This window comes from Tinamus guttatus, unplaced genomic scaffold (genome assembly GCF_059628265.1).
Source record: "Tinamus guttatus ecotype Peru unplaced genomic scaffold, ASM5962826v1 Tinamus_guttatus_pri_ptg000125l, whole genome shotgun sequence".
Taxonomy (NCBI): domain Eukaryota; kingdom Metazoa; phylum Chordata; class Aves; order Tinamiformes; family Tinamidae; genus Tinamus; species Tinamus guttatus.
The window spans coordinates 7,690,593-7,703,098 of record NW_028288659.1 but is presented as its reverse complement, the minus strand read 5'-3'; the positions used below and the strand labels follow the sequence as shown (position 1 = coordinate 7,703,098).

General features: G+C 45.9%; 1 protein-coding gene across 2 annotated transcripts in view; it reads right to left on the bottom strand.

Annotated features, from left to right (window-relative positions):
• Positions 1-1,512: 1,512 nt before the first annotated feature.
• The window catches only part of CHST11 (carbohydrate sulfotransferase 11), a 157,725-nt gene continuing 146,731 nt past the window's right edge, over positions 1,513-12,506 (bottom strand). For both annotated transcript variants that reach the window (XM_088521644.1, XM_088521645.1), the window contains exon 3: positions 1,513-2,696. In XM_088521644.1, the coding sequence (XP_088377770.1) occupies positions 1,848-2,696 (849 nt within the window). In that variant the 3' untranslated portion in view covers positions 1,513-1,847. The remainder of the gene's footprint in view (positions 2,697-12,506) is intronic.

Sequence of the window (12,506 nt, the reverse complement as noted above, 5' to 3'; positions counted from 1 at the left end):
TTATCAGCTGCAGCACATTAGAACTTTTTCAGGATCTGGCCTTGATACTGTCAAAAAAAATCTGCCTTCTGCTGAGTTTATGTAGTTTTTCACTCATTTTTTAGAAATATTGGATTTGCTTATAGGAAGATTGCAATTCAAAATGCCATTTTATCAGGCAACTGTAAAATAGATTTGAGGTTCCTGCAAATTTTTCCACTTAAGCCTCAGCCTCCCTTTGCCGATTTGCCCTCTTTTTTTTGCCAGAAAAACTGCAGGTTCATGGAGGCTGGCAAAAACCAAAGCCACTCCATGTTTTTTGGAAATCTGAACTTTCTTGGTGGTGGAAACAGGGGCTCCCTGCTCAGGACAGCCTGGGGGCATGCAGGGACCGATGTCCTGCCGCACTCCCCCTGCTCTCCTGGCTGCACATCTCACTTGCACCAAACTAAACACCTGGAGAAGCCTGTGCAGCCTCTGCTCCCTGGGCTGGCTAGTGCACCTCCACATTAAAATCCCTTTCTTTCCTTACTTATTTGCTGTGAACAACAACTTTGCCTGTTCAAAACGATTGTTTGGTATCCTCCTGCTTGTCCAACCTGCCATCCCAACGAGTACCGTAAGCGCAATAGCTGCGACTGAAACATTCAGCGTATGGGAAAAGGGCATGTTCTCATGCTAGAATTAACCTAGCTGGAATATCAGCTCGCTGGAAATTAGAAATCCACTAAAAAAATAAGATTCCCACTCCCCATGAGAGGAAAAAGTCGTGAAACCAGCATGTAGGGAGATGAGAGACCTTTTTTATTGCCTTGGGTGCTTGCAGATTAACCAGAAGATGCCTTTTTGACGTCTTAAATGACATGCCCACATCCTTTATAGCAATGTGTTATGACCGGCACTTTCTGAGCACATGAGAAATTCTGGTTGCCCCTTGGTTAAGAAGGCAGGATCTTTCAGAAGGTGGGAGGCCCTCACCCTTCACATCCTGGATAAGAATTAAGTGTCTTTTGCTTTGGGCAGTCACAAACCCCCCACTTGCAAAACCACTACTTTCAAAACGCTGATTTTTCTGATGCAACATCCACCAATCCACTTCTGGATGTAAATCTGCATTCAGCTGGGCTGGCAGGCTGGGAATTATGAGACACTGGGATTCTAATTGTATTCTTCATAAAAATCATTCAGACCAAATTAAAAAGTTCATAGTTTCTCTTTCTCAGGAATACATTCACAATTCTCTCACATAGGAATTTTAGATATCACGTATCCACCAAAATCTGATTTTTTTTTCCTCACAGGACTAGTAAGACAGCCTTTCAGCATGCCTAAGTGCAATATCATTCTCTGAAGAAATTATTTCCACCAGTATTTTTCCAGATGTGGTTATCAAGAACCACTCCCACATTTACCAGCATGAAAGCCTAATGGAGGAGTATTAATATCTAGAGACAAGCTCAACTGAGGAAAGTACAAAACCAGATTCCTTTTGTCCACGCTATCTTGTTTATGCTGCTAAAGTGAAACCTACCGAGAGACCATGTTTTAAATAAGTATAAATAACATTAATTAGAATTTGAGGAATGCAAGATCAAGGAAAGTCACCAGAACACAAGTAACATTTTAAAACAGTGTAGCAGAATTATTCATTTCTACAGCTAGATCGTCACAATGCTGTTACCCTGCAAAGAGAGCTGTCCTTTCTTACAGTTGATTTAAATAATTTTGACTGTGCTGCTCGCAGCATCATTCAAAAAAAAAAAAGAAAATATTAATTTACAAAATAACCCATTCTCCATATTTATTATGACAAATAAAAATCTTAAATAAAACAGGCTTTCTCTCCCCTCTCTCCCCTAACCCATCCCTCATTCCAATTTCAGGTAGCTTGGCACTGAGTAATTGAACATTAAAAAATCAAGTTTGTAGACTTCATAGAGCTGCGTTTGGTGCTCCGAGCTGATGTTCTGGAAGAACTCTGTGGTCATTTCGTCAGTAGTTCTCGTGGACTTTGCATAGGTGGGGAACTTCAGGTAGTTGCCGACTCCCGCGAGCTGGAGGATGTAGTTGGAATCCTCCTCGAGCGTTTCGTATTTTCCTATGAGGTCGTAGTGAATGTGGCAGGGGTGGCAGAGGGAGTACACAGTCTGCCAGTGCTCGTTGAAGGGCTCTTCCCTTTGCGTGTGCGGGTCGATGAGATACGCCACAAACTCCTCAAATTTCACGTCGTCGCCTTTCCGCAGAGCTTCCTGGGTCGCATTTTTTCTCTGACGCCTCACGATTTTGGTGCCGTATCTCTTGTGAAAGGAAGTGTTGTACTTCTGGGTGAACTTGTTCCTGTAGGCTGACACCAGCCTCTCGAAAGGCTCCCGAACAAATAGGAACTTCATGTAGTTTTTCAAGCGGTGGTTGATTTCTGGGATGCTGTATTGGTTGAGGGTCTTCAAATTTGAAGACACATGGGCTTCATTGGCTGGTATTTCCATCGGATCACTGTACTTGCCTCTTCCTGTCAAAACCATCATGACTCTCTTCCAGTTTGTGCAGGCCACTTTGGGAACGTAACAATAGATCATTTCATGGTCTTCATCCACCACCAGATGTTTGAGATCGTTGGGCGTCAGCACTCGGCGTTTCCTGCTCGAGACACTGTTTGCTCGGCAGGTGTCTGTCACTTGGTCTCGTCTGACCTGGTGAAGAATCGCTGTGTTGGACAACTGCAAAGAAGCACAAGCACAAATAAGTCAAGGAGGTTGGGAAATCCTTACCGGCTTTTTACTTGCTACACAAATTCCTAGAAAAGCAGTTTACTGCCAATGAAGAACTTAGATCATTACATGGCTGAGTAAAATTCTCCTTAAGCTTGAACAGAAGAAGGTAAAAGACCTCTTTTTTTTGTCTCTAGATTCCTTGAGTTGCATAAATGCTGTTCATGCACACTGTCCAGGACCCCACTTTGAAGCCAATGCAAAGGACCACGGGCGCTTACGCTGGTGGCACATGTGTTTGCAGCACTCTCTTCCTGAGTCACTCCCACTCTTTCTTAGTCATGGGGAAAGGCTCTCCCCTCCGCTCCACAACCCATCCCACAGCTGCAGCCGCGCCGGACCTGGCCTGACCTTTCACTGCCAAGACACCCGCGGCAGAAGGTTCACCAGAAGCAACACAGCGTGTGCCCTGAGGTTCCCTCAACAACATGTGTTGCCGATGTCTCTTTTTTTGGCTACGGATTAACCATGGCAGCTTGTGTCTTGGCTATGACCTTGCCAGGAGAAATAAGACCCTGGAGATTTCTGGTGCTCCCTGAGGGGGACGTTCCCCTTCAAATGTGAAGTCTGGGGCTAACACCAAAACCCTTGTTCCTGGGGTCACGAGACAACCCTCTACTCTCAATGCCAGTCGCTTGCCGAAATTCACATAAAGAAAACTCAAAAACACAGGACTCAAAGACACTTTATATTCGAGAGACAAGCAGAACAGCAAGATCACCCCAAAAGCATCTCAGTGACAGAAAAATGGGGAACACCAAAGGGGAACCTCCAACCTCCAGGGGACTTTTTCTTTAGGACAGCAAGCACTACTTCTTGTCTGAATTCTTGGATCTCTCGTCTCATCCCTTTAGCACTGCGTCAGTATGATATGCTAAATATAATAATAAATACGAGAGTAATGTAATTTATAAAACATAAAAATAACATATAGTTGTACTTATGTATATTTATATGCCACCTATACATTAACAAGCATATTATATATATATTTTTAATAATAGCAAGGGCCATGAACATCTGTGTTCATTACTAAGTCCCCTCTGGTCAAGACGTTCATCTTGTCCCTTTAGCAAGTTGCTCAGCAAGACGCTGGCTGGTGGTTATGACATTCAAGAGCCCAGTGCAACCCGTTCAGACAGCGTGGCTCCTCTTTTCTGCATGTGTGGCATCCCGTTGAATGCTTTCCAGGTGCATTTCAAGGGCAGTTTTGTGTTATAGTCCAAGAGAAGGGAAGCCAGATGTGAAATGTGCTGCATGTTTCCCATGAAAGCTGACTGGCGGGGAGTTTCCAGCGGAAGATGTTAGAAAGCAATTGTCAAGGACCACACAGATTTTTGAAGACAAAGTCTTCTTCTTTAAAAAGAAACATATTTCAGTTCATGCCATGCTGTCTTCAAAGCGATACAGAACTGATTTTCAGCTCTACATTGGTTAGAGTTGCCAGCAAATAATTCTCAAAAGTACTAAACAAAACCCTCTGCAAATATTTGTACAGCCATACAACCATGTCCTCTGCAGACAGATAAAATACCCAAATCTCCTCCTCCCACGGGCCTCCCATCAATACCATAAGGCACTGCACTGCTCTTGGCTCCTAGTTTTGGCATAAGAATGAGCCAAGCCTGAAGATATTGCTATATTAGAATATGCTAATGAAGGGTACTTGCTTTTCTGATGCTCTTCTTGGGCTAAAGGCAGAATTAAGCAGCTGTGATACCACAGCGCGTATTAAGACATGAGGTCAGACGTGATACTCTGATGGTTGCTTTTAATTCTAATCTACGAATAAATCTTTGCAGAGTTATGCCTTGCTCCTGATCTCACTCCTGCATCAGCAGGCTAAACACTTCCTCCCCAGACATTAATGGTAACGATTTTTTGGGGCATGCAGAGTAAAGGGAAAACCAGGGCCTTACTATTTAAAATCGCAAATGCTACTGCCTTAAACTCACTTCAAAGATGACACCGAAGTGGTACTTGTCTCCCACTCTTTCTAACCCGGGAGGAACACAAGGAAAGGGCACGGGGGAAGGTTTGTGGGCGGCGTTGGCTCCACGGCCTGCCCGGCAGCACTGCGACGCAGTGTCAAGTGGCCGCTGCCCCCGCTCCACGGGTACGGCAGGGATAGTGGATGGAGAGCCATGTAGGAAACATGGTTTTGAAAGCACTTCTGTGGCCTATTGATTTCCTCTTATTGCACAAAAAAAAAAAAAAATTACTGACTATGCCAACGCACCCAGTGAATCCTGGAGGAGCTGCCTTGTCAGCTTCCCTGGTAGATCCCCGTGTCCTGCTGCCTTCCCTCTAGGTTTAGCAACAGCCCTTCCCTTGAGGAAGGGGGACAGGAAAGCCCCAATCTTTCCCCCTTTCCCCAAACTGCAGAGATGTCAGTCTGGGCCCTGGGAGCCCTTAGTGGAGCCCTTGCAGAAACAGCATCTCTTTCAACAGCAATTGAAATAGCCCTTTCAATTGGATATTTCAAAGCAATATATTAACCCTGAATTACCTGATAACGTAGTGGTTCCTCCTCCCTTTATGTTACAGGTGAGGATTTCAAGGCACCTGTTGATTCTGCTCCCGAGGTCGGTAAGGAGGAGTGGGAACAGAACAAGGTTACATGAGAGCAGCATTACATGTGCTTGAGCTAGAGATCTCCTTGACACTCAGAAATGTGCTCACCATCACCATGAGGAAAATAACATTGCAGAGACTTCAGCAGTGGAAAAGACAAGATGCAAGTCACAGCCATCTTCAGACCCAGGGATGGTGAAAGGCAACCCAAAATAATTCTTTCCCCAAAAGCTGTTGCAGACACGACTGCAGCAGAGCCGTACAAGCACAGCTGATGGCTGGACCCTACTTGCTACATCTATGTTCATCACCACAAGTTCCCAGTGATGCCTCAATTCAAGAAGCCACAGTAACCAGTGGCTTAAATCCGCCACACTTTGCAAGAGCGCGCTCTGAAGCATGTGAATGAGTAACCCTGTGGTCGGTGTGGGGATGGTGACAAAGCCAGGGCTCAGATTGTGTCCTCGGGCAGCTCAGCTTCAGCTGCACCCAAGGCTTTGAGAAGACCTCTGACACAAGGCCCTGCTCTGCCCTGGAAGGACCGGCGATGGATGCCCTTGATCACTATTTTTTTCCTGCAGAAGTTGTAGAAGGGAACAGAGAAGAAGGCATGTCAAAATCAAAGTTTCTCCTCCTTTTGTGAGGCCGCGACTGAGTTAAACAGGGAGGCAACACAAGCAGAAAGACTCCTAAGCTCAGCAGGCAGCATTAAAAAAAAAAATAACTTGTCTGATGACGCGCTAACACCGGAACATTGCAACTCCATCAATCCCACGCTAACAAGGAGGGAGGAAAGCTACGCGTGGCGCAGGCTGCTCACACAGATCTCTTTTCCTTGAGCGCGGTCTGGTCTCATGACCTGGCCGCTCGTGGTGCAGCGGAGGAGCAGGCCGCAGGCCGGGGCTCAGGCAGGCCGGCCATGGCACTGGATGTGATGCCTAAAGGACTCCCCGTCCCTATGTGGGGACAAGTGGGACCTCCCCCAACTACCCTCCTGTTTCTGCAGGATGGGAGGACACCCGGCATCCTACGGAGTCCCACCACAGGGCAGGCGTTTCTCACGGCGCCGTGCGGCCGCTCCGCACTGCAGGAGTGAGAACGGACGGCGCGGAGATGTGTGTGGTGACCGACAGCCACCAAGCCCGGACAGCGCGCAAAGGTTGTTCAGCAGGTCTGTTAGCAGTAGGCAAATCACAGTAATGAGATGGGAGGTATTTTCTTCAGGCTACTTAGGCACAGCAGGGTAGGATAATCTCTGACGGCCTTTCTGTGCTCAGTGGTCAAGCAGCAAGTTCAGACTGAATCACACATTGGACTGGATCATCTCTTGAGCTCCCTTCCAACTTCACCCATTCTGTGATTCTGTGATGTTTTTAATCAAAATGCCTTTTCCAAACACTGTATTGTACTTCGAACTAGGAGAGATCATTCCAATTCACCTAATTATCTGTAAGGAAAGTGCTTTTACAATAGGAAAAGGAAGGAACTTGGCTAGTGTCACTCCGAAGGAAAAAGTCTATTAAATTTGCCCTCTAAGAATGACTGTGCAAAGACACCTCCCTACACACAGGGCTATAGGGTGGATTTTTATTTATTTCTATTGCATTAGCTGTAACTGCTGCTAGCTTTGCATATTTCTGTAACCAGGCTCACAGATAATCTATCCTGAGAGCACTAAGAGGGCCTTTGGGCATGGCAGACTCAAGTACAGAAAAATCCAGATGAGTTTAAGGTGAAATAAGCAGGATAAATATCATGAGCAGGGATTTCAGGCACATGCATGGGGCCCAGGCCTCAAACCTTCAGTTTTGCATAAATGATGATTTTATATCTGCTTTTAACACTTTGGTTACATTCGTGTTAGGAGGTTTGGCTTCTGCGTTGCAAGTCCAACCACGTCCAAGCACGTGAGCTGCCACAGCCCTGCCCTCACCGGCTCTCTCCGAACTCGCCACCCTTCTGCTGAGCCCCCAGCAGGGCTGCTGAGCTGTGCTCACACTGAAGCCCGTCTTCACCAAATGTCTCTTGCCAAGAGTGGATTTCTGTTTGTTCAGGAGGTGTGTGTAGCACACGCATAACCCACCGAAAACACGGGCTTGAAATAAAAAGTGTCAGACGGACTAACTATAGGTGGCACCAACAGTCCTATTTATAGGTGGCACACACAGAGGCCAGCCTTCTGGTTGACTAAAACGTCTCCACTATTAGCCCCTCAACCACACCGGCTGAGTTTGGCGTTTAATATATAAAATGTTTGTTGGTAGCATTTATATCTTCCCAAATGCTTACTTTTTTGTTTTTTTTTGAACATGAGGTTATATACAGGCAGGTTTCCAATCCTGTTTTCACATAAAAAGTGTGAATATGATTCTTGAAATGCTGATGGTCTGCTTTGAAGTTACAAAAACACGTCAGGCGCTATTTTAATGCTTGGCTATTAAAATCTGGACCGATAGCTATCGTATTTGTTATAAATATTCTACATGTAGATATTTTATACATACCATATCCTCTGCAACATATTCTAAGGTAAATATGTGGAAAATTGAATTTCTCAAAAACTTTTCTGTCATGGTATAGACACAAGATTCCTCAGGTCCAGAAGTGTTTTGCTGTTACTGGTCCCTAATGTGACTCAGAGCTCTTCTCTGGATAGGGCCCACTTGCAGGCTGATAGCTAATGTTAAAATCTGACTGACACTATTTGTAAACAGCTCTGTGTTTACTAAGTCCATGTTTTATTTAATCTACTGACAAATCTGAACTGACTTAAAAAGCTTAAAGGCAGAGCTAAAATGAGAAAGCCTAAGTGCAGTAAAGCCAAAGATGAAGCATGTCACCACACTTCCTCACACTGCTTTCACCTGCGCACCCCTTGTGTCACAAGGGGAACAACCACCTCTGGGACCAGCTGCTTCTGACCTGTCCCCGTGTCCTGCTCCCAGAGCTCCAGGAATCCATCCAGAAGCAGAAGCCGCTCTGCTGCTCTTGTACTCACATGTATTCCTGCTAGGTTACTGCGCGTCTTTCACATCTTCTGTCTAAAAACGTCCCTTGTTTTTCACTCTAGGGTCTGTTTGAGGTAGTGGAAATGCTGCGCTCTGCGTTGGAGTGCCTGGAATGGCTGGGAAATGCGGTGGGCTGTTCCCTTAAAAACCTTCAGCATTAGACAGCAAACAGGAACTGATGTTTCATACTTGCTACTGAAAGCACCAACAATTCTCATACTTTACAAGCACACTACAAACAATTACTGTTCTTCCTCTATAAATTTATATATATGAGCTTCAAGATAAGGAGAGCTACATTAGTCAAACACTGAAGCTAGAAGAGTATGAGAATTTTAGAATAACGGATTTAATTAAACTTACTTGGGCTATGATAACTTTTTTTAAGTAGTAATATTATCAAACATCCTTCATATTGTGATTTACCTGACAAATTATACCTTCTAAAGAAAGTTTTTGAACATTACAAAGCTGCTTTTCTTCCTCTGTTTCATGCATTGAACTTGCTGCCCCCAGAGAAGATAAGGCCTTATGTGCATACATTTCAAGCACTTCTCTGTATAGCAGCCCAAGATAATGAGACCATTTTCCATTCTCACCGTTACAGAATGCATGAAGGCTAAGAAAAAAAAAAAAGCATCAAAGCTTTTGAGAGAAAACAGTCCTACGCAGTAGCTGCTAGCACCATATTGCCAAGAATCCTCAACTGCCTCACACATTCCCTCCTGCTCCTTCCTGCTTTACGGGTACCCCGCTTCACACGTGTGTGTGATGCCGCAGGGAAGGGGGAAATAATTCAGCAGCCGCTTTACTTAGGGATCAGAGGTGACAATACATTGAATAATGACACTACCAAGTCTGGCATTTTCTCTTTGCTCAGTAATGTGATTTGGATGTTGGAAATAAATGACATTACAAAATCCAGCAGGAAAAACACCTACAGGTGAAGATGGTTTCCTAGGACAAACTTCAAACTTACAGGAAATTAAGTTCTGTCTTTTTTTCTCCTGGACAGAAGTTACTACAGTGAACTTTATAATGCAAAATCTCCTTAAAAAGAAAACAGACTGATTCTACACCTGGCACAGGTGTTACAGTGCTAACTGTAACACCAAATTACAGCAGCTATGTGTTAACCCCAGCTTTTTAATCAGCAAAAGGCTCCACCAGGCCATAAGGGATGGGTATGGATTCAGGAAGAGCGACACCTTTCCCTACCGCCTCAAACCTCTTTAGAAGCCTTTCCATGTCTGTGCAGCTTGCTGGAAACTATTCAGTGAAAGGACTCATGCAGTAAGTGGGACGTGGGAACAACCAGATGAAAGTACAGCCTGAAAGAGGTCTCTTTTGAACAGGGAGACAGAGCAGGAGACTTGTGAAGATTCCCTGAGACGAACAGGTAGAAAGACCACTGTTCTGTCTATATGGCCTGAGCCCACAGGGACTCAGCTTCTGACATGTGTGTTGCCATCCGGAAGCTCTACGGGAATCTTCACAAGCACAGTAGAGAAAAAAATGATGTGACTGAGTTTAAGTAAGTGCACTATACCTGCGAGATAAAAAATCATCAGGAAAGACAAAGAGCCTTGAGCCAGGCATAATTAAAGCAAAAATCTTGATGTCAGCCTGTTTCTTGGTACGTAATTTATACAAGGGAAGTTTGGAGCCTCAAGTGGCACGCACAAAGACCACTCTGCAGCCATCTCAAGCTGGCTGTGGAAAGGGAGGGAGGAAGAAAAGGGAGTTTGGCAGATATCCGCTTCACTTTTCTCACAGGCCCACAGTGAAAGCAAGTAGATGAGATCCAGGGCTGGAATTGCGAGGGACGAGGCTGAGGGTGCTGCTCTGCCCCGGGAGCTCTGCCCTCGCCCTGCACATGTGAAGCGGCTGCTGCTGCCCTGACAGAAAAGGACGGAGTGTGATGAATTTGTCCGCTCCTGGCTCCTTCCTTAAGTGCTGGCATAAATCACTGGTTGCATTAAAAAAGCTGAAAGATCTCATTGTCTTATGAATCTAATCTTAAACTGAAAACTTTCTGGCCTTTGCCCCCAGCATGCCCATACGTGCGCGCAGCTCACAAGTGCTGGATGTGCATGATAGCTGTGACACACGGCGGTCTCTCCGACCCATCCTGCTTTCCAGGCACGGATGTTTCAGCACTATACTACAATTCCTGGTCTTTAAAAGCTGCTTGAAGCAGCCTTTTGGAGCTTTCACCATTGACAGCAACACCGCACTGACGGTTGACACACACACACACACACACACCACAGCTCCTCAGGCACACACACACACTTGCCAGGAGCACGTTCACCCTCGTGCTGGTGGGGCACTGGGAGTGGGGTCCTCCCCGTGGGACACAACCGCACGCATGACACCTCTTGAACCACATCCAAGAGTTTGATGCTGCACTGGTGTCTTCTTGGCTGAGCGAGATGCCTCTGGCCCTGTCTTGGAAAGCCCCGTGCTGCAGAGAGGCCGCTGCCGCGTGCAGCTGGTGAAGAGAAGGGACGCGCTTGCAGGGCTGCACCTAAGGCGCTAGGGGCTCCTGCTGGCTGGGCTGAGGAGACCCACCCTGTTCATCTCCTAACTCCTAGGCTGCGTTCAAGGCACAGATGAATCACAACCTGTGAAAACCAAAGCCTGGGGAATTAGCACTTGTAGGGAAGCTCAAAGCCAAGGGAGTGACCTGTGGCTGATGCATTCTGCTCTTACATCTCTGCTGTGGGAGTGGTGGATGTGTTTTTTCAAGGAGGAGGCTTGAGAAGCGGTTAGCGAAAGGCATGCCATGGACATCAGCAAACAGTGCACCATGAGGATCACTGGGCTGGGGGCACATGGAGTCAGCCAGGGTGGAGCTGGGAATAGCCGTTAAAATTGGAATAAAAAGCTGTGTTCTAATGCAGCTGGCATCAGGGAGACAATGGAAAGACTGACTTGCACAACTCTGTTGCAAGAAGTTGTGCTGGTAGGGGTGAGATAAACTGGGTGGGGGGAGAAACAGCATGAGGCAGACACATAAATACACAAACACAGAATCAGTTCCACAAGGAGAAGGGAAATAGTCTGCTCCCTACACTGACTGTGGTTAGGACAAGTAGCAATAGACCTAGACAAGGTAGAATTGGTTTAGATGCAGGAGAAATCCCAGTGGAGGGAACAGGATAAGTCTGTGCCAGAACAGAGTAAGGAGTCTCCAGCATTAGAGGCCTCCAAAAACAGGTGTCAGAAGACCTAAATACTCCTGCCATGTGGACAGGTGTCTCCTTGAGAGTCCCTTAAGCTTCACGAACCTGGGATGTTGGCTTCTGGACTCCGTATGAATTTAAGGGAAGCAAAGCGCTTCTCAAAAACTAAGCAAATCCAGGTACCTTAAATGCATCAGCAACAAGGATTTCAGCAAATGCTACAGCACCACACAAGCAGAGAGGCCAGCTACTGCTTAAATTAAAATCTCCTTCAGGAAAATGCAACATCAAATTAAGGCTTGGCATGTGCTCAGACACCATCACACACGTTATGGGAGACCCTGAGCAGAACAGACAGGGTAGGAAGGGATAGTGCCTGGAGTTGCCTAGGATGCTGTTTTCCCTCCTCCCTGAGTTACAGCTCTGACCCGGCAGCCAAAGTTAATGGATTTCTCACTAACACAGCTCCTCCTCTCCTACCTCTAGGTTGCTCTTTAGGTCTCATACAGTCAAGTAGAAACAGTTATTTCTGTCTCAGCAGGGTGTGCACTATTCTAACTGAATACAATTTTCTCGGTCCCATGCTAAATCAGGGTAATACATTTCCAATTTTTAGCTCAGTGTGCTATGTTACAAAGCCCTTGAAACCCAAATAAGAAAACGAGAAGGCAGTAGCTGCATAACTGGTTTCTTCAGATATAATTCTTTTAGTGACCTGCTGGAAGACAAAGGAATTACATAATCCTGTGATCCCAACACGCTGAGTCTCCATCCCCTATGACAGAAGTGCGTGCTGTCTGTGGGGGCACAGCGAGCTGTCCAGCACCTCCACGCAGTTCAGGTGACCACCACCCCTACGAGCAAGGGGATCAGACTCAGCCCTGCACTCAGAAATTTTCTGTTTTTTTCTTTGTTTGTTGGTTTGTTTTAACATAAGAAGTTATAAGCAGGAATGATAAGCAGATTCCACAAGGCAGCTACTCCCCCAC